General features: G+C 39.6%; 1 protein-coding gene across 1 annotated transcript in view; it reads right to left on the minus strand.

Moving 5' to 3' along the window:
- Window positions 1-24,879, minus strand: part of LOC103145576 (cGMP-inhibited 3',5'-cyclic phosphodiesterase A-like) — a 60,108-nt gene that overhangs the window by 9,784 nt on the left and 25,445 nt on the right. The window contains exons 2-14 of the mRNA XM_007563058.2: window positions 14,790-15,035; window positions 10,128-10,273; window positions 9,935-10,053; window positions 9,607-9,850; window positions 9,453-9,529; window positions 9,158-9,354; window positions 8,920-9,057; window positions 7,623-7,734; window positions 5,318-5,425; window positions 4,435-4,634; window positions 3,576-3,779; window positions 3,269-3,430; window positions 42-303 (exon numbers count right to left, since the gene is read on the minus strand). Coding sequence (XP_007563120.1) covers window positions 42-303; window positions 3,269-3,430; window positions 3,576-3,779; window positions 4,435-4,634; window positions 5,318-5,425; window positions 7,623-7,734; window positions 8,920-9,057; window positions 9,158-9,354; window positions 9,453-9,529; window positions 9,607-9,850; window positions 9,935-10,053; window positions 10,128-10,273; window positions 14,790-15,035 — 2,215 coding nt within the window. The remainder of the gene's footprint in view (window positions 1-41; window positions 304-3,268; window positions 3,431-3,575; window positions 3,780-4,434; window positions 4,635-5,317; window positions 5,426-7,622; window positions 7,735-8,919; window positions 9,058-9,157; window positions 9,355-9,452; window positions 9,530-9,606; window positions 9,851-9,934; window positions 10,054-10,127; window positions 10,274-14,789; window positions 15,036-24,879) is intronic.

Genomic DNA, 24,879 nt, shown 5'->3' on the forward strand with positions numbered 1-24,879 from the left:
TCACTGCTAAATGAGTTCTATTAATTAGGATGCAGACGTACGGGACCCGTCGGAACCTGTTGACGCCTCCTCATCCGCCGTGTCTTCCTCTTCTGTATCGTGTCCTTCCTTTTCAACATCTATCTGAACCGCCTCTTCGGACAGGTCCACCCAGCGCCCTGGCATGAGCGCAGCAGAGTCGTAGGAGGAGCACAGTGGTCCCACTATGTGGGAGATGAATGACTGCTGTAGTTTGGCGAGTTGGGGGGCAGACCGGTCCATGAATGGGCTGATAGGGAGGCCTAAAGTTGCTTCTTCGTCACCCTGGAAGGATGCAGAGAAAGGAATGTAAAAGGGAGAGGAAATACAAAATACACAAGGACTGGAATAATAAACATGTGCATATTATTCAATAAATGCACTTTGGCTGAGCCAACATTTTATTTCACTCAATTAAATCTTTTGACAGTGATCGTAAATATATCGCACAGCGGAGACATGATAATCCACAACTTCCAAACTGCATTTATTTTAGCCACTCTTCAAAAGGAGAGAGACAAGGCAACATAATGTCCAAGAAAGTCAAGAAAAGGCAGAAAGAGAATAACTTATCACCAAAACCTTCCCATACATAGTCAGAATAATAAGTGTAAAACTACTGGATGGGGGAAAAAACCAGTCTGGATAAATACCCATTTGACTATAACCCCACATAGGGAGTAAGTTAAAAATATCCTTCTTTCTCACTAAGAGAAAAGCTATAAAGAGCAAATCTACGCCGCAAAAATTAGATGCTGTTTGCTTGAGAAGAAAACACAAAGTGTGTCCTGCCATCAGACATGTGGAGTTTGGTTAATCGTACAGGAACCTTGACTGTGACCATTTGCTTTGGTCAGATGAGACTAAAAATGTGCATTGTAGTACCAAACTCTCCAAATGGTTCTCAAAGGATCAATAAGTGAAGGATCTCTCTTCCACTATTCGGTACGGTGGAGGATCCATGATGCTGTGATCCCGTTTCTCTTCCGACGGTGAGTACATGGTGTCGTGGCCTTTATAAAGTAACAGAACATTTTACGTAAATGGACTGCACCAGTTACTTGTAAACGGGTTTGATATTATGTCTTTGAGCACAACATTGACTCAGAATATGTGACCCAATTAAAACAGGTACGGCATAAACTTTCTCCCCATGATCAGTTTTTGCATGGAAAAATGGCCTTTATCTCTGAATGCTCCAACTTTGTGCAATTTTAGAAGATTCAGTGTTTTCTTACTGGCAAAAGGGATTGTAGAAAATATAAACAGTGGAGGTAACAATAGGTACAAGTGATTAGATAAAAAAAAACAAAAACTATTATTTCTTCTGTTGGCTTAAAAATAGATTTCTTCTTAATTTTTTTTGTACATCTTTGGCAGTGGTGCATGTAAAAATGGAGGCTAAAACTGTATCAAATAAATAACACACAAAAAAAAAAACTGTTCAGCCAACTGTGGGTAAACTCTATCTCTGAAATATTATGAATTCAGCTGTCAAGCACTGAGAGTCCCATATATACAGCCCCCGGATACAGTCACTGGAAAGTAGGTCAAGTAGACTACAAATAGAAAAAAGATGAGTTCAAAGTATAACTAATCTTTAGGTGTCAGCCTACAAAATAAAACCGTCTCACTGTCAGAGATTCGGTGCAGCCGTAACGACTCCAATCTGCACATTTTATTCCCACGCGATCAAAACAATTGTGGGCATTAATAACTCTGTCTGAAATTGATCTGCCCCCGTTTCATCTAGTTAACAGATTTACTCATCAGGAAACATAATTGCAGTGCGTGAGTGCATCAATTTCTTCTGTTTCTCGTCCTTGACATGATCCACGCTTCTGCGTCTTCTCATTTTTCATTCAACCAGACACATCACTGCATATCTCAGTTGGAGGATTACCTAGAAGTTGCTCTGAAGATTGAATTCTTGGAACCGCTGCTCCCGTTTTGGTTTTTGTAACGGAACCCGAGATAACAAAACGGAGGAAAAAGAAGGAACAAAATAAAAGGATTGTTTTATTTGTTCCATCAAATGTTATGACAGTGCAGGATTCTGTTTTGTTGTTTTGTCGGTCTGATGTTACTGCTTTCAAGCCGTACAAAAAGAGGATGGGGGCTGGGGGACAAGGATTCCTATTGCCATGGCAACCAAAAACCTGTATGGCGTCAGTGTGGAGTACTGGTGGATATTGTATACGTCGCATCCATGCCGGATCACAGCCTACATCATTTTATTAGGCATTAGCGGTGCTCGACATGTCGAAGTGGCATTACGCAGGGTGTGAAACAAATGTGTGTTTACATCTCTGACAAGCTGTGTGAATGTCTGTGATCCGACTCAGCCACTGAATGAGAGCTGCCAATGATGGCACATTTAGGTCATCCTCCCCCTTATATAAAAAAAAAAATAAAAAATCACAAATGCACTCCATCTCTCTTTTGATGCCTCCCAAAAGATTTGAGCTCTGCTGAACTGCGGTTTTAAGTTTGTCATGTAAAATTCCACTTCACTGTTAGTCAAAGGAATCCTGTTATAGCAAATGCCTTTTACATCTTGATAGTAAAAATATTTTCTAAATGTTTTTTTTTTTTTTTTTACATGTGCGAATAACATAGAGTTATAAAACTAAACATCCCGGAAACTTAGAAACGGCTACAGCTGCTACGCAACACGACTATCGCTCCAGCTAATCAGATTTTATCTCTATCCTCCAGGTAGTTCGATGAAGGATTTGTTGCCAAGCATCAGCCTACAATGGCAAATTCATGAGCAGAAAGCGTTCTGAAAATCTGATTCCACGTGTGGTAGGTGCGCACAAAACATCCTTAGTGGAGTGTCCTTAAGCACAAAGCAGCTGTAAATCCCAGTCATATGCAGAGGTACATGCTTTCTGTGTCTCCTTGAACCATCGTCTCCCGCAGGAGGAAGAGAAATTACCTCTTGAGAGAGAAAGGGAATTCAAAACATCAACCTTGCTTTTCATTCCATCCTTTCCTTTGTTATAAATATCAGAAACGGTTCATGGCAACATGGAATCCAAAACCCACTGCCAACTAAAAGGACACGCAAGTCCATCTCACATTTGGCAAAACATGAACTGGTGATCCCCAAGACTTTGATCAATTTTGTAGAAAATTCTGGATCGTAGCTTTAAAGTATGCAACCCCTGCTTTTCCTTTAAAAATATATTTCTGTGATTTAATCTCTTCCTACCAATTAGGCTGCAGATATTTTTCATAAACTCACTTGTTCATAGAACTCGTTGACGATCCCTTCTGTCCACTGCAGATGTAGCTCCTTATTCTTCAAAGGTCCATTGACATCAGCTAGCTTGATGCACATCTGGCACACCAGCAATCGGTCATTCTCATTGGTCCAGTCAATGCCAGATACTCCTTCATCACCAACCTGAGAAGAAAGATGGGCAAACCCCCCCCCCCAAAAAAAAACATGTTGCTTATTGTGTAAGATAATCCAGAAAGAGTTAACCAATCAAGCAAGGTTAGGTAAAACAAAACAAAACAAAACACAACAAAAAAAAACAGTTATTTACCTTTGCATTAAATTCAGCGAGGAAGTCAAAGTGCTTTTTGAGGTCAGTAGCCAGGATTGCTTCAATGACAAGAAAGCGGAACCGCTTGAACTCCACGTGTTCAAGATTCACCAGGAAGTTGAACTCTGGTCGAGACATGAAGAGGTTCCACGCTGCAGCCGCATGATGGTTTTCCAGCACCGACCTGTCGTTGTACAGAAGAGCCTGCAGCAAAGGAAGGGAGAAAAACACACAACTTGACACAGTGTTCAATAATTCACAGGGGTTCATTACATTATTACAGCCTAATAAGAATGACTTGGGCTTAGCTGTTAAAACAACCCCGATTTATTTGACTGGTGAAGTGACTTCACAGAATTGTTCTGCTAGCTGATAGTTTGTATCTACATTCATGTTTGTTATAAAGTAATTAATTATGTAGGACTAAAAATACCAAAAATAATGGTAACTTCAGATGAAGAACAGATTGCATAAGCTTTTTTAATAAACGGACGGATGGACTGATGGATGGATGATGAACGAACACATGAATGGTTGAACGCAAGAATTGATGAATGGATAATAGAATCATGAGTGAAGAGATAAATAGACAAATTACAAATTTAAACTAATTATAGATTTTTCAGACTTTGTAACCTTAGAGATTTAAAAAAAATTGCTAAGAACAGTTGCTAGTCTTGGCCTTGAATAGTCATAATGTTTTCCAACTAATAAACATCTTGCAGCTTGAGTTTTATCATACTCTTATTTACGTCCTTATTAGTGCGGTTAATCCTAGATTAATCTACAACCTACAAAGACTAAACCTTTGCCAGTGTCGATCCCTCTCTCTCTCTGCCAGGATGGTACGTTCATGTACCTGTGGTGCGCTTGTGGCAACCAGAAAGGCGTTTGTTCTTCCAGGGTGGTCATAGTCATGCATGGCGGCAGCTACATAGAGGGCCATGAGCTCCAGGGCTGGAATTAGACCAGACAGGGAGCTGTAGCCGTCTTCCGACACAGAGCTCATCTTGGACACCAGGAAGCCCGGTGCTCTAGGCGTAATGTTGTTCACCGAGTCTGAACACAGCAAGAAACACAAAATCAACAAACTCCTCTCTCTTCTTTGTTTTACCTGCAGCACTTTAATTGATAATCTGACACGTTCAGCCCGTCGTCTTTAGCAATTCTGATGGACTCAAGAGATACACTGACAATCCTGCTGAAATGAGAAGAAAATAAAATAAAAATAGCACTATTTTTGTTTGCTTTTACACTCTATCCAATGGGTTTGCTATGTCCAAGATTTACATTTCGATTAAAGAATTTAGCATAAAGTCACTATAGACAGTGAGGAAACTGTATTTATTTCTACTTTGTCTCCTTGCATTATCAACATTATTGATTTTAATTTATGTAATTCTGACCAAGGATGCAAAGAGGACCTCAAAAATAAGTCACATCTAATTAGAGTTGAGTATGCATTGTGTTATCCAGATTCAGCTGTTTACCAATGGAAGTCCTGCTGGGACATTTTGAGGTAGTCGTCAATCTGATAGATATTATTAGATTTGACTGAGGATTTTTATATTTTACATTGATCTGCCTTTGCATCAGATTTTTAGAGTATTTTATTAACATCAAAAATAAACCACTGCTTTAAGAGATCTCAGTTTGAATTAGATGTTTCAACTAAATGTAACGAAGAGGGAAAACTCTAGAAGTGTATCCATAGGAAATGACTACTGTTAGACACAGCGCACCAGTGTGAATCCCATTCTCAGTGGGCAGGATGGGCAGGCCCGGCACAGGCTGCGTGGTGAGGTACCACACGGCGTGCAGCACATCAGTCGCGTGGATCCGGTTGTGATCTGAAAGGAAAAGAACCAAAGCGCTAATTCAACGAATTCCTGCAGTAAAGCAGCAATTTACAATCACATAACTTCAAGGCAACACGATGATTTATGTGACTGCATTAAATTAATGAGGAGGTTAAATAATAATAAAATAATAATCCAATACTTATTTAGTTGGATTGTTTAGAAAGGGACAGTAGAAGGTAGCTAAAACGAGGCCTAGAGGATTCAAGAACTTAGTAGGGAAATTTGTTCAAAATATTAAAAAAAATATAACACAAACAGAAAGAGTGGGAGCAGAGATTTAGAATAATCTGGACTGAAACAAAAAGGCTTCATTGACTGCGCTATTTTTAATGTATAATCAACATGAGAACAATAAGACAATCAGGACAAACGTGAATGCAGCGTGTGAAGAAAATTAACCACCAGAATTCACAAAATGAGTTGATTGATTCATTAACTGATTTAAGAGACTTTATTAAATTACATGAAGTTTCACAGATGTTTTATTTAAATAGCCCAAGAGAGGCATCTTTGCCATTTGAGATTTTAGTGATGTACTGTAAATAAAACCCTAAGTGAGGACTTTTGATTTTGCATGGATAACACAATCACCTTATTCTGGTAAACTTCTATTTGTGCCCCATGTTTAATGGGATACATGCTGATGCCCTACTTTAAAATGAGTTCTCAGACCCTCCAGATGTACTTACAGAAAGCTTTGAGGAAGAAAACATATTCAGAACTAACATGATTGTGACTTAGCAAAAATAACTTCATGGATTTTCGTCATAGGTTAAAAAAACCTTGACTATATTGAGTAAAACCAAAGCCGATGTACAATTTTAATACTGTACATGTGTGATTGTATTATTATTCATCCCCATTGACCTAATTCAACAGAGGTCCAACCAATTGGTGATAGTAGTCTCATTATGAGCGCAGTGAGTGTGTCTCCAGCGATTATTGTATAAAGACACCTGCGTCTGAAAATTTCCATTTACTTAATAATATATTATTTTCATGCTGGCTGCCAATACAGCATGAAAACAAAAGAACACTACTAGGAAATCAAAGAAAAGGTTACAGAAAAGTATAAGTCAGGAGGTGGATACAAACGATCTCCAGTACACTGAGCATCCCTTGGGTTTCAATTAAATCCCTCAACAAGAAATGGAAGGAATATTGCCCCGTACTCACAAACTGAATGATCATGCAAGAAGGAGACAAGTGACAGAGGCCACCATGACAGCTCTGACTACACTGAAGGAGTTACCAGCTTCAGCAGCTGAGATGGAGGAGACTGCAGACAATAACTGTAGCCCAGCTTTTCACAATTTAAAGCTTTATGGGAGAGTGGAAATTAGAAAAGCACTGCTGACGAAAACTCATAACAAGGCTCAAATAGACTCCACGGTCAGGTAGAAGAAAGTTCTTCAGTTTTATGAGGCCAAAACGCAGCTGAGGACAAATTGCTTCCATCTGCAAGAGAACTACGGCTCCAGAGAACATTTATTTTCCAGCAAAAAAAAAAAAAAAAAAAAAAAAAAAAAAAAAAAACAATTTGAAGAATCCAACTAAAGCTACTCAGAAATTGAGTAAAACTGCAGAGTCCAGATGTGCAAACCTGACTGAAAGCTATCCACTCAGACACCATACTGGAACTGCAGCCAATGGTGCATCTACTAAACACTCAGATTTTCCTTTGACAAGGTTTTAGCTTGTAAATGTTCTTTGTGAGAAAAACACAAACTTTTTTGTGTGAAAAAAAAGCCACATTTTGTTCACTGATTTCCAAAAGCAGAAATGGGTAAACCGTCTAAGGGGCTGAGTAATTTACATTATTGCGAGCCATTTTATCTTCTACCAAACTAAAGTCAGAGCATTCAACATCTAAATATCTAAACTCCAATTAATACCTGCTCTGTTAACTCCTGCTGTTGGTTTTGTTTTACATGTTTTGATGGTTGTGAGAGTATATATTAACTGCTGAACTTTAAATGAATTAAAAAGATCCATCTGTGCTTAACTTCATGTCTGCAACCTATTTGCAGAGTTGCATTAAACACACAGACTGAATAGATCAGGTGAGGGAGTGTTATTACATGAGCAATGCATCCACCTTGTGGCTGCTAAATGTATTGCTGCACTTGAATTCTTTTTGTTTGCTTTTTTTTTAAGCTGTATTTGGACAGTCTACTCTACTCACAAGGTATATCCCGGTAGCCGTTCTCCAAGGCATGGAAGTAGTTCATAAACTCTTTAATGGGAATCTTGAAGGTCTCAAACAGGCCAGTGTCCTCAAAAAGCCGATAAGTGACCTGAGAAACAAGAACATAAACACCACTGAGAATCTGAATAAGCGTTTAAATTACTACCCTCAAATAATTTATTGACCTATCTAACACAGAATGTTGACCTGTAAGTCTTTTAACACTATTCACTAAAGTGTTAGGAAAGATATATTAAATTCATGTGCCTTGATGATCTAGTTTATTCATCAATTCATGGCACTTCTGATGTTTTATTGATCTGCAAAAGAGCTGGGAAGCAGCTTGAGTCCTCAGACAGGTCTGAATAAAAAAACAGAGATTATTCCACATAGAAATCATCTCTGTCAAACAGATATCTACAAATAAAAACATAAAATTTAATGCAGGCACTAGTATTTGGCTCTCTTCTGTAAGTGATAACACTACAGTCCTGTACAACTAATTACCTTAATAATTGTCTACCTGTGTTTAATTCAGTCTCATTATATAGACAGCTGTTCTGGGAAGCCCTGTTAATGAGCAAACAGCAGGAATAAAGTATATTGGTTCTTACACTGTACTGAAGTGTAAGAGATACATTTCTTTTCTTTTCCTTTTCCAAAGCTGTTTTCTTAAAAATTTCAAGTGCAAACAGCTGCTGCTACCCACACTGGAAGCTAAATATAAACATCTGACCAGTCTGCAAATTTAGTTCAAAGTAAATTCAAATCATGTTATTTAATGTATTGGCAATTTAGAACAATTTAACTGTGATGTACGTAATGCTTCTCCTCAGAGGAGGCAGGGTCAAAGTTGATGGGAAGATACTGTAGGTGAAGCTGAATACAGAGTGATACTGGAAGAAATCAATCTGAGAATCTGGAGCAAGACTTAAAAATGAATCTGTGTGATGTGAGATTGTGTCGTGTTAAAAAGACAAATTGGGGAAGCCTTCACTACTTGCCCAAAACTGGTGGATAAATATCTCAAAAGATGCTTGGCTGTAATTGGACCGCTGAACACAAATGTGAGCCATATTTTTGCATTTTTATTTCTAAAAACTTTTTAAAGTTTCTATCATGTTCCATCTAGTTAGCTATTGTGTTCCAACTTATATTAGTCCTCACACATCAAAAGATCCCAATAGTGAGTGAGTATTGCAGCTGAACTGAATGTGGACATTTCTATTACTTTGCAGCCTTTCGTTCGGTTACATTTATTCATCCTAAATATTGCCATGCATGCTGTTTGTACCTGGCTTAGGATGCAGCCTGTTTTGCCATCAGTCTTCTCCACAAGGCTGAAAATGGGGAAGTTCCAATTGTTGAGCTGACTCATCAGGGGTTCCAGACCCGGCATGACCGGACTCTCCGGGGCGGACGCTGACTTGTCCTGACAGGTGAATGTAAAGCCAGACACAGCTCTGACTCTGTTCATCTTCGAGGGGCCTACACCGCCTTGTTATACTGTTAGACCCAGTAAAATCGTTTACCTCTGGGGATGGTAGGAGTGGGTGAAGAACAATGCACTCCAGCGGACACTCCCTACAGCCTTCCCTGACTTCGGGCGGCTTCTTGCCTCCTTCTCCTTCGTCGTCGTTTTGTGCAAAGTCGCTGCTGTCACTGTGGTTGGTCTCGTAAGTGCTGTCGTAGGTGCTGTCGTAATCTGAGGAAGCTACAATGCGCTCATCTGGAGAGGGGATTACACAGAATCAGAAATGTCCTGCTCTAAATCTTAGCTACCGTTTGTATTTTGACTGTTTCCGTGAGATGTTTCTTGGGCAGTACCTGGATGCGGTATTCTGTCTGGTTTACTGCCCGATTCTACTCCATTGATTAGTCGATTGTTGAACGGCCTGCCGCAGCTAAGTATGAAAACACAGAGATATAGCTGCTTACATTTTGTATTTAGCTTAGGAGAGCACAACTGCCTGGATTTTACCTGCCGCAGAGTGATGGAGGTCGCCAGTGAATGGTGGTGGAGCTTGGCGCACTCTGGCTGTGAGTTAAGGCTCTGTGATGGCTCTTGGGGGCAACAGACACAGGAACTTGCTCTGTCGGTGGCCTGGCCAGCTCAGGAAGCTGAACTGAAAACGTTTTTATCGTCGGACTGGAGATGGGCGTTCCCTGGACAGCAGGAGATGGACACGGAGAGCCCAGAGGTGATACGTTGGAGGGAGGGAAACCTGAAAGAAAAAAAAAAAAGGTTTTTTTCCAGGTTAAATGGAGTCATTGAAAAGAAGAGCTCAAAGGGCCAGAATCGTCCACACCTGGTCTTCCCAGTGGTTTGCTGTAGAGGTGGTTGGAAGTGCCAGGGGCAGTGTAGGAGGCTGACATGGAGCGGCTCTTTGAGATGGTTATCATCAATGGGTTGTTCCAGGAGTCACCGCTTTGATAAGACAATTTAGTCAGATCCGGAAGTCAAAGTCAGTCATGTCTTGTTCAAAGTGGTGAGGCGATTACCTGTCCACAGTGTGTTTGATGCTGGCTGAGCGATCTCGCCGTACGGGGCCCGGCTCGATAGTGGGCAGCCCCGTGGCCGATGTGGTCGTGGTCCAGGTGGATGAAATTCTTCTCAGCAATCCTGGGGGCAGACTCCTTCTGAGACGCTGCAGGGCAAATAAACAGGGGCAAGTAAAAACATCTGCATCACACTCCTGCAACTATTTCACAGGAGAACAAACTTTAGTTTATTCTAGTGGGATTTTAAAGTAGAATTAAGAGCATACAGTGTTTTTTTTTTTTTAAAATAAACATTCACTCTGACGAGTTTCCCCTGTCCCTCCACCTTGTTAGGGAATGTATGTGGTGAAGTGCAATGTTAGTCCTTCACCAGGCATTTTAGCTGGAGCCTGCTTTGATCAGATGAAACGAACAGTGACAAACACTCCAGGTGTACCTGGTGTCGAACAACAACTGTGCTAAATATTGTGGAAGGTTTTTAATGCTGTTGGTCTCTTCCAGAGTTCAGGAAACCTTGTTATGGTGCATGGCATCATAAACTCTTTGAGGAAGCAGTGCATTTTTTATTCAATTCTGGTGGCCCCTGGCAGAAAACTAAAAATGGATTTCAGGATTGTCAACAGGATAATAACTCAAAACATATGGCAAAATAAACACAAAAAACAATTCACCAAACAGAAACCAAACTTTGCTCCATGGCTATTCTAGCCCCCAGACTTAGTCCTAAAGAAATCCTCTGACGATGTTAAAGAGAAGAGAGTACTGGTGACTACCAAGGACTTTCTATAACCCAGATAGATTGTGCAAAGAGGAATGTTCAACCACCCCTCGCTCTGTATACTCCCACCTTGTGAAATGTTTAGAAACAGTATAAACCAGGTGAAAGCCCTATCTAAATGTAACACAAACAAAGAGACAGACCACAATGTTCCTGTTTAAGCATACTTTTGTCTCAGGTACGCAAACACAATCCGAGCAGAGGCAGAAGTATGAAGGAACCCCTGCAGTGCAAAGTGCTGTGATGAAAAGTTAATACAGGACTACGCAAGAAATGAAACATGATTTTTCCTAGATGGTTACGTGACTGACAAAACGTTAGAATTCTAGTTGCTCCCTTGTGTCAGCAAAACCAAAAGAATCAAGCTTAGACTTAAATAAGGAATGAATAAACTAAACCGAATCTACTAAAAATTGTTAAAATAGAACAAGTGAAGATTTTGGACTATCATATTTGTCTCTGGTATTTTAAATGAATTGTAGAATTGTAGACGAAAAAGAAAAAAAGAAAAACTTGCTTTTCCATAGCAGTAGATTGTGGTTATGGTGTTAAACCCTGAAACAAACATTACATTCAGCTTTCACCAATGCAGCGCTGTCATTTTGTGGATTTTGTGATTTTCGTCAGACCAAAGATATGCACATTTGATGTAGACAGCAGAAGAGGTTTGGATTTAGTGTCTTTTTGTTAAATGCATATTTCTTCGCATGTGTAAGTTTTATTTGCAAAGCTCCAATGTAACACCAAAAGCTCACAGTTGTGTACATCTCTCTGTCTTCATGCAGCAGGTTTCCTTATGGTTCTCATTTCTAAAAGTGGAACAGGAAGCAAGGCTTAAGGGAGGTGACCCTGAGCTATTCCTATGGTAACACAGCTTTGGGCCTGAACTCCTAGAGGATGTCCCATGATGCATTCACTTGTGTTAGTCTGTTTTATCAATTTCCCATCGCAAATATCAGGGGTCTACAGTTTTTCTTTTGCTTGTCTCTTTGATCTGATTTGTCAAACAACATGCAGAGGGTGAAGACCTGTTTCATGTTGCATCTACTTCTGTTTTATCACCTTTTTATTATTTAAACTGAATTCTACCTCTCAACATTTGCCCATGAAAACTATAGTTGTGAATTGTTGTCAGTATACTAGTAACCTGAGCCACAATTTAAGTTCATAAATCTACTTCTCACCCACCAACTATGTGTCTTTTTTTATTATTATTTTGCAAATTCTCTGCTGCAAAATAGGTCAATCTCAATCTAGAGTCCCTGTTAATATCTATTTTAAAGTCTTGCCACATATTCTATGTTGGATTTAGGTTTCGACTTTGACTGGGCCATTTTAACATATAATTATGTTTTTAACTGATCTGTTCCTTTGGAAGCCTGGGTGTATGTTTTGGGTTGTTATCTTGCTGGACGGTGAACATCAACAACAGTCTTATTTATTTATTTATTTATTTTTTTATTTATTTTTGACAGCTTCTAAAAGGTTTTCCTCCAGAACTGCTTGATATTTGGCTCAATTTCTTCCAAAATTACCAGAGACCTAATGGTTGGTTCTCTGATTATATAATGTAATGTTTTGTAAGGTTTAGTTCATGAAATATCTGAAGATTTAGATCTTTGTGAAAGCAAAACAGGTCCATCATGGGGTTTTTCTTTCCATTCCTTCTAAGGTATAAATATAAACTTTCCTATATGAAGAAAAGAAAGAATGAAAACATACATCCAAAGTATTGGGACTATTTTTGAGTTATTTTCACAGGGTAATAAAGTCGTCTGACAATTTTGATTGTGTCTTTTTCACTTTGGCAGCCTGCATGATTAATTAAGGGTCGCTACCATATGCAGTCCCATCTCCATCTTACATAAACGATGTTCAGCCAGTTTCTCTACCAAAGAGTGAAGGATGTAGAAACACATTTTCACTGAAGCTCTTGAAATGTGTATCTATGCAGTTTTAAATTGACATTTGTTGTCACTATGACTGTATACAAAACAGACCAGGGTGTATTTGTTAATTTATTGTGATGGGACGCAATATTCATTGTGAGGGAATGCAAAAGAAAAAAAAAAGTCCCCTACATAGATAGAATGTAAGAAAATAAAATAAAAACTAAAGTTGTGTGAATGGTTTTGTCAAGCCTCTGTACATTTATATACGAGAAAATCTCAAAAATCACTCGTTAGCCTCAAGTTACCTTGTTTTTTTGTGAGAAAGACGACCAGATTCTCAAATCCCCCTCCCCTGATCATTGAGATTCAGTACATGTACTAAACAGTTCAGTGCACTCAAGCAGGTTTAAAGCAGCTACTCACTTTCCAGGTATCCTGTACTACATCACACGCTTTATTTAGTTTTCTTTCTGCCTCGAACACCTGCTTACAGTTTGAAGCGCCGGCCTTGTCAAACATTATTAAGCCATCCAGAGGCTTTTGGGTCATTAGAGCCACATTAACAGTGCAATGAAGAGAAGTTTGAGTGTAATGAATGCAGGGACGGGGTACACCTGGACCAAACCCAAAGTGCCAAAGATTCTATCCTCAGGTTTTTATGTCTACATGCCAGAACCTGAACATGACACAACACAGGCATTCTTTTGTTGTTGTTGTCGTATTTTGGTTGAAGCATCGCATGTTTGGACAATTACTCCGTCTGGTTTTGAATGCTGTGCAAATGGAAGGGTTTTTGCTTTTACTTTTATACTTTTGGAGAGTTGTTATGACTGGTAACTGGCAGTAACATGCAGTTTTTACAAAAGGGAGAAGCTGATTAGAAACTCAAACGGTCAAATAATACCTCAACTATGACCCCAAATCCCAGAAGAGTTGAAAAGGAGGCTCTGTGGATGCAGGAAGTTCAAATAATCTCTTCCACCAATCATAATGGGCAAAGTTCATCTCCCTGGCAACAACATCTCTTTGCCTGGCTTGCCAGAGATTTAAGGAGGAGCAAATGAGGTGGATTGGCAGTGTTCAATTGAATTGAATTGAATTGTGGAGTTGCCACTTCACAAATTTAGTCTCATCACTAAGGTAAACATGCTAATCAAAGCGCATAAACTCAAGGCATGCATGTGGGCTTGCAGATAACATCTCTCACTGTAGTTATCTGATGCAGTTTGCTATGATATAAACAAAGTCAATAATAGCTGGTGATTTATTACTTACCAACTAGCAGAAAGTCAACAAACAGTAGAAAAGTCTAGAAAATAATAAATTAGCTGGAACAACAAATGATGTTCAAATAATAAAATGGACAGGAGCAGGCGAGGGGATGACAGATAAACAAACAAATGGATGAAAACAAGCTTAATGATGTGTGACAGGTAACTTGCTGCTCTCTAGAGTAACAAAATAAAACCACCTGAAACTCAGATTATTCAACAGATATGTGCACTGAGGATTTATTTGAAGGTTTCTCACCATGGATGCATTTATTCTTGTTTATCCTTTTATTTTTTCTTTTGTTACCACAACAGGATAATTCTCATCTGATTGCCAATCAGAACTGCATGCTGGCAATTCTGATTTCCAACCAGCTACAAAAATATTTTTTTATAGATATATGTTTCAGCAGCTCACCATAAAACAACATGGGGTACATGCTGCTATGACAGAGCGAAAATTAAGAGAGGAAAGTCAGCTATTTTTACTTAGAATAACAAAAAATTAGTTTCAAATTATGATGACGCCTAAGCCCAACACCTGACTTAGAATATTAATTGGATATTGGTACTTTGACTAGACTACTGACAATATGTCATTCCTGTTTTACACAAACCTAATATTGGTTCCAAAATCAAACATTTTCTGTATTTTTTTGGGGGGGGGTTCAGAAAAATCACTAATTTTAAACTGTGAAATCTTAAGAAGTCAAATATTAACCTTTGGGATGGCCAGTCTCTCGGGTCTTTCCGGCCCATCCTCTGAGTCGGAGCAGGCGTGGGGGTCTGTGGGGATGCGGGGCCGATGGAGTGGCTGGATGTTGATCTGGGTGCTGAGGAGGTTGCTGACAGCTTTCAGAGAGCTGCAGGTGTTCGGAGGCAGTGAGGGGTCGGCCAGCAGGTCTGAGATCATGCCGTGGGCTTCTCCCATCACTGCGATGTCCACCACTACGCTGGTGCCCAAGGACTGGAAGGAAGAGGGAAAAACAAGTTGTTTGATGCTTATTTAGGTATTAAAAGTCAATGAGTTTATCTGCAAACTCTGAATCAGAGCGTCTGTGTGTGTTTGTCTTCAACCAGTCCAACAAGCACAGCTGTATCTTGCTTATTGTGTAATTATATGGTAGCGGTAGGTTAGTGAAGAACAAATAAAGAAAGCATCAGCAGATCCAGTACCTTCATGGAAATAACCCTTTTACATGCATCTCTGTTCCTGAATACCTGCTTCAAATGATTGAATGACCTCCTCTACGTGCCATCAAGTGCTAAAGAATCCTGTTAGTCACCCACTTATTCAAGTCAGGCATGTGGCAGAGGGGAAAAACACCTAAAACATTCAGGGCAGTGGTGCCTGAGGACCAGAAGTGAGAAAGACTGCCTTAGATTCATCAGTGATGAATAAATCTGAGGTAGCCTTTAGTTCAAGGTCATGTGCATCAGCTGTATTTTTCTGAAGGCATATTTTTATTTGTATAATAATTGTGTTTACTTATAGTGGTGTCTTCTAATCGGACTATGTGGACTGTGTTGCGAACATAAAAAGTTTTGTTTTAGATTGATGAAATGGGTTATGAAATGTCCATTAAGATCCTCTTTAAATTGGACAATTTTCAAAGTTTCCGTCTTCTGAAAGAGTGACTGTTAGATTTGGTAGCTATACGTATAACTAGCTTATTAAGCACTCTCAGTTATTACTCACTTATTACATTTTTTATGATGCAATGGCTTCTACATTAATTCACATTAAAATTGGTTTCTGCCAACCATTACATGCAAGGAAAACAAAGTGAAAACAGAAAACAGAATCTCACTAAACTGGAGATTAGAAATCAATTACAAAACTTTGATCGGTACACCTCGACAGGAACGGTTGATATTTCTTTAAAAAAAAAAAAAAAACTTAAAACAAAAGCTTTAATTAATTAATGAAAATGTTCACTTATTTATCTCGGCTAAAAAGGGCATCGCGCCAAGCTTATGAAACTCAGAATTCAAAGCCTGTTTTCCCCTCTCCACTTCTGCCTGTATCTCTCCACAGCTTTTGAAGCGAATGCGCTCACATGATCAGTACATCCATAAGCCTCCGATCGCCCATCTGTCTGCCCCCCCGAGGCTACGAGGCTCAGCAACTGGCAACGGTCTCTGCTCTTGTCACTTGCTTTGTATGAGCTCCAAACTTCTCCACTCCCTTTGTGATGTCAGTTGTAATTTTTTATTATTTTTTATTATTTTTTTTCCCTCTCAAAGTGCAAGTTGGGTACCTCCTCTCACGTCCCCGTAAAGCATAAAAAATTGCGCGAAGAGGAGCAAAAGGGAGACACAAAAAGGATTAAAGAACCAGAACCGTCCAAAGTTTCTCCACACAAGACGAGACATCATTCTCCAAGTTACCTTCCACATGCAGGCTGCGCTCGCTTTTCGAAACTATAATCTGATGCTGGAACTATGTCGTTTCTTATTAAAGCTTGGGTCTTTGTGCGCGCGCACACGCAGTACATGTGTCACCTCAACCCGAACAAAATCCATTAGACCACTCCAGAGCTTTATGACATCCTGCTATTGTGACATTCACCTATTACCTGGCAGTAATGGACTCTGTGCAGCTAATGTCATAGAGGAAGTGGGATACTAGGATGAATTTATGTGTGTCTATAGACACCCGCCCACTCGCGCTCAAAGATTTGGGTGTTGCCGCTGTTTTACGACACTTTTCCTGCCGTTCTCGGATGTTACGCTACCCCGTTTTTAACATCTAAATCAGCCTGTAGTAGCGGTGTGTCCCATTTTGTCAGTGCTTTCAGAACAACATGCAGCCGACTGAGAGCCGCTGAGCGCTGCTCTGGTAGTCACAGTGGAGAGAGAAGACGAGGGAGAAGGTTATTGATTCCTCCCAGCATAAAGACCCACAGGATACAGCAGGGGGAGTGATGGTCAGTGAGTGAATCAACAGTGGGAGCTGTGTGTGCGTTTGTGTGTTTGCGTGCACGCACAGGCATGAATGTACCAGGGGTGCCTCTTGGGATCAGCCCTGTCAGGCTTTCAGGGTAATACAGTGCATGCTGCACGCAGAAAGCTGGGTCATAATCCCACAACAAAAGGCGGTGCACTGTAACAGAAGACAATATCAAACCCTGGCCTCTTTTGTGCATAGATAAAGGAAATAAGATTTGTGCATATCAGGCTACTAAGAATAGAACAGCTGATTTGGATCTCTTGTCAAGCTACAGCAGCAACATCAAGAGGTACATCAGAGATGATTTACAGTAGAGTCAGTGTTTCCTTGTCAAACTGGTACAGAGTCTCAAAAGGTAATAAAAAAAAGAAGCATATACTTTGAATAAAAATCTACAATCTATCATCTGCTTTAGATTATATTTATTTTTTTTTAAATGGAACATTAAAGGTTATCAATCTTCTCAATAATCACTGAAAAAAAATCTGTCAAATCCCTCACTCAAACCCCTCTTACAATCACTGCTTTTTACATGTTTCCACTGGTATTTTCATAGCTTATTTTTTGGAGATGGGCTCCAAGTATTTAAGGCTGGAAAGCCTCCCTGCAGTCATCCTCATATTTAGGTCTGTCCATGGATTCTCTATCTGATTCGAGAAAGGTCTCTGACTGGGCCACTCCAAAAGGTTAAAATCACTTCCAGTTAAAAGAAATATGTCAGTAAAATTAAACCTAAACATCTCATTGTTCTCTTGACAACAGCCCATAAATTATCTGAGGTTCAAGTCAGGGGAGACGGCTGGCCAGTGAAGGACAGGAACGCCACGGTCACCGAAGCAGTTTTTAGTACCTATGGCTGTGTGGGCAGGAACCATAATCAGCTTCTCCATACAGTTTATCAGCAGAGGGAAGCATGAAGTGCGCTAAGATTTTCTGGTAGTTGACTGCATTGATTGTTGACAGTGGAGCAACACCAGCAGATGGCACAGCACCCCAAACCATCACTGACTGTGGAAACTTCACACGGGACTGAAAAGCAATGTGGATTCTGTGCCGCCCCACTCTTCCTCCACACCCTCGGACCTTGATTTCCAAATGAAATGAAGAATTTACTTTCATTTGAAACCAGGACTCTGGACCACTGCACAACAGTCCAGCTTCTTTTGTCCTTAGCTCAGGTTAAGACGCCTCTGACATGGTCAAGGACCAGTTTTTGACCGCAATGGCAGTGTTTGATTTTGAACCAGATGTGTACAACTTCAGTCCAGATCTAATTGAAAAAGAAAAAAAAATCTCCTTAGTTTAGCACCAAGTGTAAGCAGATGCTAACTTTAGCATTGCTAGCAGAAATCATTTAGCTAGCCATTGTTGCCACTTACAAACTCTTGTCTTGTCCGTCACTCTATCACTGACTAATTTTTCTAAATTAGATAAATGATTTTAAAGTGGCAGAGATTATTGTTATTCTTTTATATTTAGCAGATTACAGGTCGAGAACTAATTCACATCCTACTTCAAAATAAAACATCAAATACTTAGTTCTTGGTATCACTTTGACAAAAATATGTTGCTTTATCCCAAGACACTAAGCATTTAAAATGTTTCTTAGAATGACAAAATGCCTTGTATAGGTGTTTCTGTATGATCCGCCACTGAACTGAACTATTAACTGCAGTGAGTCCTTGCTGAGACTCTTAAAAAAAAATCCCAACTTTTATTCAGGATTAGCATAATTCAATTCCCAACAATCTGTAAAAGCCATTCAGTGGTGGAGATAAAACAATCGCACCTCACTGTGATATGAAGCCCTGTTTCTGCAGATGTTTCTATGCACCTGACTATGTGCAGTGAGTGCAATGCTACTTTTTCAGAAACACGTTATGAGTACATTGACTGAATTTTTGAATACGTTTTCGCTTTTTCAGCCAAAAACTGCATTCTTCCCTTCTAAGGCAACAGTTGACAAACCAATGTATGTTTACTGTGGTGCTAAGATGCTAACGAGTTATCTGTGTGCCTGTTAACATTTAACGTGGTGCGGCCTTTGGAGCGGTACGCTTTGCTTGTTCAATGCACATTGCAGTTGAAGGTTGTAAGTAAATCTCCACTAGAAGAACGTCTCAACATTTTGTTACTCTGTATTTATGTAGAGAGTAACAAAACCTTTAAAACCAAAACTTTAACAAGTGAGGCTGGAGGAGAGTCCAGGTTCATCTTGAGTTCAAACTGACTAAGACAGTCAGAAAGGTGGAAAAAAACAACTAAACGTTTTGGTAGAGAACTGTAGCAAATTGTAGTACGCTCCTAGTGAGTTTAAAGATTGATATATTTAAGATGTTTTACAACTCTTCACCAGGGGTGCAAATTGCAGAGACACTGCACATGCTTGGCGTTTGACAATTTTAAGAGAACCTGTTCCAGAATATAAAATAAAAACATGCAAATAGATGCAAAGAATTTCTTTAGAGAAATTTCGCCTACTTCAGGGTGAAACTCGCAGTTCAACTTTAGGGAAAATTGAACTATTAATGTGATATTTCAGATAAAATTAATCCAGATTAGAAATGATTAAACAATAGGATAGGAGCAAGAAAAAGTAACCGTTCTCCATTATAAAACAGTTCTAAATAATGACGACAAAGACGATCTCTCATTTCCTTCTACAGCTTTTTTATTTCTTTCTTTTTTTTTTTTTTTTTTTTACACTTTCTACTTCCTCCATCCCAGATTTCCCTCTCGACCTCAGCTCTCTCCAGAGAGGCAGTTAGGAAGTATGTAGGCAGATCAGGCAGAAAGGCAGATGGGAGTGAAGCAGAGAAGGAGAGATAAAGAGAAAAGTAGTGACAGCCATGGCCAGTCAAGTGAAAAGGAGAGCAACTCAACTCCAGCTCACCAGCTGAGCTCCTCCACAGTCGAATATTGCAGTCTAGTCGCTGTAAATGTAAAACTGCAGTGGATAGCATTGCTCATTTGTAGAAAGGCTTGGAACTCAGGTCCTTGAGACGACTCCTCAACAAATACACCTATTGATTTATTATTAAGAATCCCACAGTATATAGAGACACGGCTCTCTTGAGATTCTTCTCTATGTCAGGCTGAAATAATTGATATCCTACATTATAAAATAATTTTTATCTTAGATTCTAAATAAATCTAACTGATTCACAATGAGTAAATCTGTTGTCACGTCAATACACATTGTTTATTTAAGTCTGAGTACAGATTAATACGGCATGCTAACCAATGTGTTGGAAAGAGATACCATGCGTATTTTGAGGCACAGTTAACACACACACACACACACACACACGCGCGCCCTCATTAGACAAACTTCTTAACAAATAGACGACCACACACCCAAGAACAATAGTGGCACTGATTCCCTCAGCACTGTCATCACTAGTTTCTCACAGGCGTAATTGACCTAAAAACTACAAGCTTAATTTAGACTCAGCTTCAAGTCATCCCATTTAAACCATCTCTTCCTCACTGATTAGATAGCTTTCTACACACACTCCATATACACACGCACACATACACACACACATATACACTAAGTGAAACCGCTAACAGCGAGGTTGAAAAAGAAAAACCCCATACTGAACCTGTTTGGAGAGGTGGGCATTGTCCTGATGTCGCCCCAACGTACTGGCTGAGTGCCTCCGCTGCATCATTTGTGTCTGAGCTGCCCAGCCGTGAAGCTGAAACCGATTCCTTTGGATATACACACGACTAGGCTGCTGGCTAACTCATTAAGAAAAACATTTTTTTTTTTTTTAATCAAAAACCAAAGCTGCAAGCTTTTAGCCCAAGCACTTCCTTGCCTTCTCCAGCTCTCCACTGACTTTCTCCTCTCTTCTCCTCTCTGACTCTTCACAAACCTCCCTCCATCCTCTCACCCGCCCCACCACTCCCATCTGCCAATTACAAGGGATCAACGATGAGGAGACCTGCAGCACTTGGAAGTCTCTTGCTCTGAAAACTACCTGGTTGCCAGGTTACAACGGGACAAGGACAAAGATCAAAATGTTCATGGACCATAAAATAGTTGTTTGGGGCTCAGTTGACCACTGTTACACTACCCCTGCTACTTGTCGAGTGCATCGCCGGCTGATGCTTGACAACCAAGCTTGACAACCAAGCAGAGACCGAGATGTGCTATTGGAAAAGTCCTTTTCTGCATCAGGAAATTGAAAAAAGTCATTGATTCACAACAAACAGTCCATGTGATTTGCAGCAATTCCTTTCATTAAAGCTACAGCTGCATGATGACCATTGGAAGAAAACTTGCTTTATTTGAACAGGTTTGATTAATTTTGTTGTTTTTGTTTTGTAATCTGAAAAGCTTGATTTAAAATGCCAAATGACTAATCTTAAGAAATGCTACGAGTGACGTCCAGCCCAGGGATCTGCAACCTGTGACTCCGGAGCCACAGCTGGTTCTTTGGTCATTTCCATGACGACTCTTAGAAACTTAAACCAAAAATTATAAAATCAACTTTTAAAAATAGCTAAAATAACAAATCATTATAGCTATTTTTTTTGTTTGTTTGTGAAATAATTACATTTAAATTCCACAACACAATGTCACTAAAAGTACCAGTCATTTTTATTTAGATTATTTTTTTTTTAATTTTGTTTTAGCTTTACTAGGCTGGAAACTATGTGCAAATATCAACATCCCATATAAGAAAATGTAGCCAGCATCGTTTTGAAAAGATACTCATTCATACTCCTGACAAGCATGAATGTCATTTTCATCAGGAGGAATTTGATTATTGGTCTTGATAAAAAGTAATTATACTTCGGGGCCTGACTGGATTTTATGTTACAGTATCAAGTCATGGTTTTCCTGACTTTCCCTTTTTTGCTCCACTGAGTTGGGATGGGCTTGTAGTTTTCCAGCATTTAAATTATATTTGGCAGATGATCAATCATGAAGGATACATTGAAAACCAGATCTTCATCTCCCTCCCGATTCTGAACCACACTGAGTGTAAAATCGGTTTTGTCATTTTCGCTGTCCCTCGCTCACGACACTCCTCCTCCGTCAACCCATCTATTTATAAAACAAGAGCAGCCACTACTGACGGAAACAAAGAAAAGGACACATCACCCATAATGCTTGAAGGCTGATCTACATACATCTCCGCTGACTCCTCACCCACTACAACCCTGATCTGTAAGATCGCTTTACAAATATTTTTGTTTTCAAAGAAAAGAATGCAATTTAATTTGATAAGCTCAATTTAACTTTGAGAACTGTGTTAGACAAATACATTGAGCTGCAGAAATATTTCTCCAAAAAATACAAGAGAGGTAATTTCAACATATAGACAGAGATAGCTGCCGTTTCCTCAAGAGTGAATGCTTAAGTCAAATTGACACCTAAATACAGAACACACGTCATGCAGTGTGACAGCAGTACTGTAAAGTGCACACTCCTGACCTACATTTCATGTTGCTAACAGCTACTGTAGTGACAAACATTTTCTGCAAATCAAACAAAATGAGATAAAAAGCAAAATCAATTGTTTTTAATCCATATTAGAAGATACAAATACGAAGGGTAATGAAATCCAGATCAGAAGGAACAGTTCAGATTCAAGTGGTTTTCTGGGTGATTATGCTGACAAATCTTTTTTTGATTCTCAGGTTATTCCACAGTTGTGAAGCTGTTGTGTCTCCCGCCCTGAGGTCTGGTTGCATCAGATGTTGTGCAGATCTGAGAGCACAAACTGGAGGGTGACGAGTGAGGTTGATAACAACCGATGGAGCAAAGAAAACTCAGCAAATCGCATATCTGCAATCAAATTGTCAAATGGGAGCTGAACTCGCAAGGAAACAGAGCTGTCTATATTCGGTTCGGTACTATATTGTGGTCTGCTGTATTCAAAGGAGCATTTCCACCACCAGTTGGTTGGACTCTCACTGGGCAGTAAGGGTTAAACGCCTAACGTGGCGCCATACGAGTGCGGTGACAACGTGACGCACCAGTAAGTCTTGGGCTTGTCGCAAGTGATGAAGTTTTGCTCTCCCTGAATCATCGGACTGTGTTGTGTGACGCATGTAGTTCCACACAAACTGTACCGTTGTCCTGTAGACCTACAATACAGGTCGGCTGTATGTGCCACTTTTACGATGGAAACAGTCAAAATAGCATACCGAAAAACAATGACCTGTACCGTACCGCCCAGTGGAAACGAGACAGAAGTTGGGCCGGTTTGCATGAAAAGAGCTTAAAATGAGGATTACTTGGTGACACGGTTTTGTTCTAAATCAGAAGAGAATTACTTCAGAGTGGAAATTTGTTTCCCAAGCTTCCGAAACGTAGCCCGGCGTTTTATTCACTGATCCATCCATGCTCTTACAATCTACATGAAATGTCACATTTGTCTCTGGAAAAACGCCGCAGATAAAAACTTGAGGAAGTTACTCAGATTTCTTATGATTTCATATCTGTAAATGAGAAGCATCGAATTGGATAAGAATGTGGTTGCCTGAGTGTTTGCCTTGTTATTTAACGACAGTAAGTTAAGAGCTCACGTTTTTAGAAACTGGTTCGGTCTCTAAAAATAACACCTACTAACACGATTTTAGCTGCAGTTTGTCACATAGTGAGCTTCAGTGACTTAGGTTATTATTTCAGAGCTCTTACAGTTCACCTTTGTACATACCATGTTCGAGTACAGAGGAAGGGTTTGAAACCACATCTAAAAGCCAAGCACTGAAAATAGTCTCCACAATTAGTTCCTCAAGTTTTCCAAAGGTTTTTAAAATGAATCATCAAGGCAGAAAAGTAGACCCTCCACCACTGGACTGGTGGTTGCAGAGGGATGAGCTATGTAGTAATTAGGGCGATATTGACAAGCAGAATGTGTGAGCAGTTTTATTTTGAAGAACCAGGAAGTGACTGTCCAGTCCAGCGGTATGTTTTTGTGTTAGTCAAAGTTGGTAGTCCAAGTTAAAACCGAGGGAATGACCCGGCAGTGGCATTGTTATCCAGTGAAGATGACTTTGCATCTTGAATGGCAGATGAGATAATCTTTCTAATTCAGCGGATCTGTGTTTAATGTTAACGCCCAGGGACTGGAGCAAGGTTGTTTGGAAGAACGACAAACAGAGGCGTGCTGAATCACAGATCGCTCCGTCATAATTTATACTCAATCTCTGATGCTTTTCAACTATTTTCTGTTTGAAATACACAATATTAAACTAACAATGCCATTTCAGTTCACCATCTCTGCCTCCTTTTACCCTAGGCCTTCATCTCCCCGCGGTCTATTAAATCCTCTTCTGGGAGATCTGTTGCAGAGTTTAGAATAGGCTTGAAAAATCTGTAAATTCACCTCTTAACCTGTAAATTTACGGCTCCAGCGTTTGCAATTATACCAATACTAGTTTCATTTGACCAGTTTTCGCAAAAAAAGATAATCTTTAAAATCAAGAATAGATGCACATAGTTGTTTTTTTTGTTTGTTTTTTTTTTCCTGTTGCAGTGTCAACCAGCATGTATTCACAGAACGCTCTGCAGGGGGAGCTGTGTCTGTTGTCATCCAGGTACTGAGTTTACATGTGTCCATAGTGACGTCTCAGTTTATCTGTCGTCTGTATTTCTCATCATAGCATTAGATTTTATGAACTTGTACATTAAAGCATTTATTAAATGTAAGGCTCACACATTTTCAAACAAAAATGTAAATTACGGTTTATGATAAACAAGCTTAAAACTTTTGTCAAAAACCTTTCACCAGTTCCGATCATGTTCAACAATAAGGCATTTCTTTTAACCTTGTCAAGAAACATAGTTTTATAACTATAGTTTATAATAAACAGACAAAAGAAGGTAATTTATTGC

The sequence above is a fragment of the Poecilia formosa genome, unplaced genomic scaffold (genome assembly GCF_000485575.1).
Source record: "Poecilia formosa unplaced genomic scaffold, Poecilia_formosa-5.1.2 Scaffold144, whole genome shotgun sequence".
Classification (NCBI taxonomy): domain Eukaryota; kingdom Metazoa; phylum Chordata; class Actinopteri; order Cyprinodontiformes; family Poeciliidae; genus Poecilia; species Poecilia formosa.